This window comes from Colobus angolensis, unplaced genomic scaffold (genome assembly GCF_000951035.1).
Source record: "Colobus angolensis palliatus isolate OR3802 unplaced genomic scaffold, Cang.pa_1.0 Scaffold178, whole genome shotgun sequence".
Taxonomy (NCBI): Eukaryota; Metazoa; Chordata; class Mammalia; order Primates; family Cercopithecidae; genus Colobus; species Colobus angolensis.
In genome coordinates, this window is record NW_012114910.1 from 3510500 (window position 1) to 3514325 (window position 3826).

Here is a 3826-nt window from a genome sequence, read left to right on the forward strand (position 1 = left end):
GGGAGGCAGAGCTTGCAGTGAGCTGAGATCGTGCCATTGAACTCTAGCCTGGACGACAAGAACAAGACTCCATCTCAAAAAAATAAAAAATAAATAAAATTCACTTTCAAAGTTTTGTCCTCATATGCTTTTTCATATTTAAAACAAACTGATCCTTTAGGATGGTAGTTCTCCCTGGGAACGTGTTAGTTCCATGTTAGTTATGTTAGCATGCAATGTGTTTCCATCATTGCTATTTTCAAATGAATCAGTAAGTATAACAAGCTGCTCAGTTTTTCTAGTATAGTAAGTATTCGTAGTTATACCCCACATAAATAAAAGCTCTTTGGGGTTTTCAGTAAGCTTTAAGAGTATAACAGGATCTAAAGATCAAAAGTTTGAGAACTGCTGCTTTAGACCAATACTACTGTTTTTCCTTAAAAGCACACAGTTGTATTTATTTGTCACTATTGATCCTAGTGTGGTCTCAACACTCATTGCTTATATTGTAACAAAGTAGCTTCTATTTCCCAGAGAAAATTAAGAAGGGAGGGTGGTGATGTCAGTCCTGCACAAGCACTCTAAGCAGACTGGCAAAACTTGTGAACACACGCAGTACAACTTCTACCGCCGCATGTATCCCTTTTATACCTCCAAGTGGCAACAAGGAAAGACCTTTTTATTTTAATGACTCAAAGCTATAGCCTCTTGAGCATGTAATAATAAGCAAAGGTATATAAATTTTAAATTATACTTGGTAATCAATGTGTCTGTATCTTAGAAATTAGGTGTGCAATGAATAATAATCTGTTAATCAATTCATTGTAATATTAGACCAAAAGTGTAAGTTACCCTAAAGATCTTAGAAATTATCTTCAAGGCCAGGCTCAGTGGCTCATGCCTGTAATCCCAACACTTTGGAAGGCTGAGGCGGGCAAATCATATGTGGTCAGGAGTTCAAGACCAGCCTGGCCAACATGGTAAAACCCCATCTCTACTAAAAATACAAAAATTAGCAGGGTATAGTGGTGGGTGCCTATAATCCCAGCTACTTGGGAGGCTGAGGCAGGAGACTCACTTGAACCCAGGAGGCGGAGTTTGCAGTGAGACAAAATCGCGCCACTATACTGCCTGGGTGGCAAAGTGAGATTCCATTCCCCCACCCACCTGGACAAAAAAAAAAAACAGAGAAGAAATTGTCATCAAGCTGGCATATTACAAAATACAATTACTGTTCTCCTGAAAGCCTATGTCCCCAGTCTAATAAGAAAAACATCAGACAAATTCCAGTAGAGGGGCATCCTACAAGATTCCTGACCCACATTCCAAAAATTGTCACAGCCAAGAGAAGCTTATGGAGACATGCAGCTAAGTGTAACGTGGTGTCCTAGATGGAATCGTGGAACAGAAATAGGTAAAAACTAAGGAAATCTAAATAATGTGTGGACTTAATAGTGTATGGGCCAGGTGCGGTGGCTCACGCCTGTAATCCCAGCACTTTGGGAGGCCAAGGCGAGTGGATCCCCTGAGGTTGGGAGTTTGGGACCAGCCTGGCCAACATGGTGAAACCCTGTCTCTACTAAAAATACAAAAATTAGCTGGGTATGGTGGTGGTCACCTGTAATCCCAGCTACTCGGGAGGCTGAGGTGGGAGAATCACTTGAACGTGGGAGGCAGAGGTTGCAGTGAGCTGAGATCACGTCATTGCACTCCAGCCTGGGTGACAAAGAGGGAAACTTCATCTCAAAAATAATAATAATAATAATAATGTATCAGTATGGATTCATTAATTGTAACAAATGTGCCATACCAATGTGAAATGTTAATAGGGGAAACCTGGGGGTAAGGGTAGATGGGACTGTACTATCTGCTCAATTTTCTGTAAATCAATACTGTTTTGGCTCACGGAGGCTGAGGCATAATTGTTTGAACCCAGGAGGCAGAGACTGCAGTAAGCCAGGATCGCACCAGTACACTCCAACCTGGGTGACAGAGTGAGACTCTTTCTCAAAAAAAATAAATAAATAAAGTTTGTCAGAATAGCAATTCAATTTCATTTAACACAAATTTGTAGTTTTCATAATTTTAAACATATAAGAGTAATACGGCCAGATGCAGTGGATCACCTGAGGTCTGGAGTTCGAAACCAGCCTGGCCAACATGGTGAAACCCCGTCTCCACTAAAAATACAAAAATTAGCTAGTGTGGTGGTGTGTGCCTGTAATCCCAGCTACTCAGGAGGCTGGAGCGGGAGAATCACTTGAGCCCAAGAAGCAAACGCTGCAGTGAGCCAAGATAGCACCACTGCACTGCAGCCTGGGCAACAGAGCAAGAGTCTATCTCATAAATAAATAAGTAAAATGGATCCTGGATCTAGCTAATGGGATCGAGCTAATGTATTTCTCATTTCAGCTCCTGGTGGACCCATGTGGAAATGGGACCTCCAGATCCCATTCTGGGAGTCACTGAAGCCTTTAAGAGGGACACCAATAGCAAAAAGATGAATCTGGGAGTCGGTGCCTACCGGGATGATAGCGGAAAGCCTTATGTGCTGCCTAGCGTCCGCAAGGTGAGCTTGCTGTTCATCTCCTTCTGAGTGGGATGAATAAACTGAAGAGAGCCCTGGAGAGTGGCAGGAATAGTGCTGGACCGGGAATCAGGAGCCCTGGGCTTTAGTTCTGGCACTAATGGCATGAATCACTCGGGTTTTCTGGGCTATAGTCTCCTTGGCTGTAAAGGTGAGAGGTTGGAACCCTGGGCATCAGGAGCCCTGGGCTTTAGTTCTGGCACTAATGGCATGAATCACTCAGGTTTTCTGGGCTGTAGTCTCCTTGGCTGTAAAGGTGAGAGGTTGGAACCATCTGGTTTTTTCCAAGATTGAACTTTCTATGGTTCTGTGATCATCTATAAAACAGACATTAAATATGCTTTAGAAATGCTTAGCTATGCCTAGTTTAATCCTGAAGGTGCACAAGAGGACCAAGACTTTAAGCACTGTCTCTTGGTGAGAGGAATAGCTCTTCGTGGAGTACTATTGTTATTTTCCCTTTCTCTAACTGTGATTACCTTAATCAAACCTTTGTACACAGGCATGCTCCGTCCTTTCTTCCTGCAGAGCTATGGAATTTTTTTCACCTCTTTTGTTATATTTTTATTAGTAGCATCTTTATTCATTGACTAAATAATGTAACAAATCCCCTTAGACTAATTTTTTAAGTTATTCAGTAAGTATTTGCTACTGCAGCCTGCATCACAACCAAGCACTATTGTACATTCCCTCATTCACACTTCTCCTCAACACTGTGAGAGGTAGAAATAGTTCCTCCATTTAACAGAGGAGGAAACCGAGGCTCAGGAAGGCTAAATAACTTGCCTAGGGTAACACAACTAGTAAGAGACAGCCAGGCCTCCAATGCCAAAGCACGAAGATGTGTGGCTATCACTGTTAACCCTTAGACTGGCATGTAGCTTGAAATGCTTCTCCTTTATGTATTTAGTTTGATTTAATCATCTTATATCTATTTTAGGTGTTGCTCTTAAACCTTGGTCTTGTGCATTCCAAGCATCTCATTTTATGTTAAATTGTAACCAGGAGAGACCATACCCATCCACATAAAACTTAACTTAAACAATAAAACACAATTTTAAAAAGTAAGTATTTCTGTTCTTCAATATAAACTATCAAGCATTCTACCTACCCTTCTTCTCGGAGAGTAACTTCAAATTTTAAAAAAAGGTTTGGCCAGGCGCAGTGGCTCATGCCTGTAGTCCTAGCACTTTGGGAGGCTGAGGCAGGTGGATCACCTGAGGTCAGGAGTTTGAGACCAGCCTGGCCAACATAGTGAAA

The 3826-nt window shown here is 41.9% G+C and overlaps 1 protein-coding gene across 1 annotated transcript in view; it reads left to right on the forward strand.

Annotated features, from left to right (window-relative positions):
- The window catches only part of GOT2 (glutamic-oxaloacetic transaminase 2, mitochondrial), a 49423-nt gene that overhangs the window by 30520 nt on the left and 15077 nt on the right, over positions 1-3826 (forward strand). Inside the window, 1 exon segment of the mRNA XM_011938871.1 lies at positions 2392-2548. Coding sequence (XP_011794261.1) covers positions 2392-2548 — 157 coding nt within the window.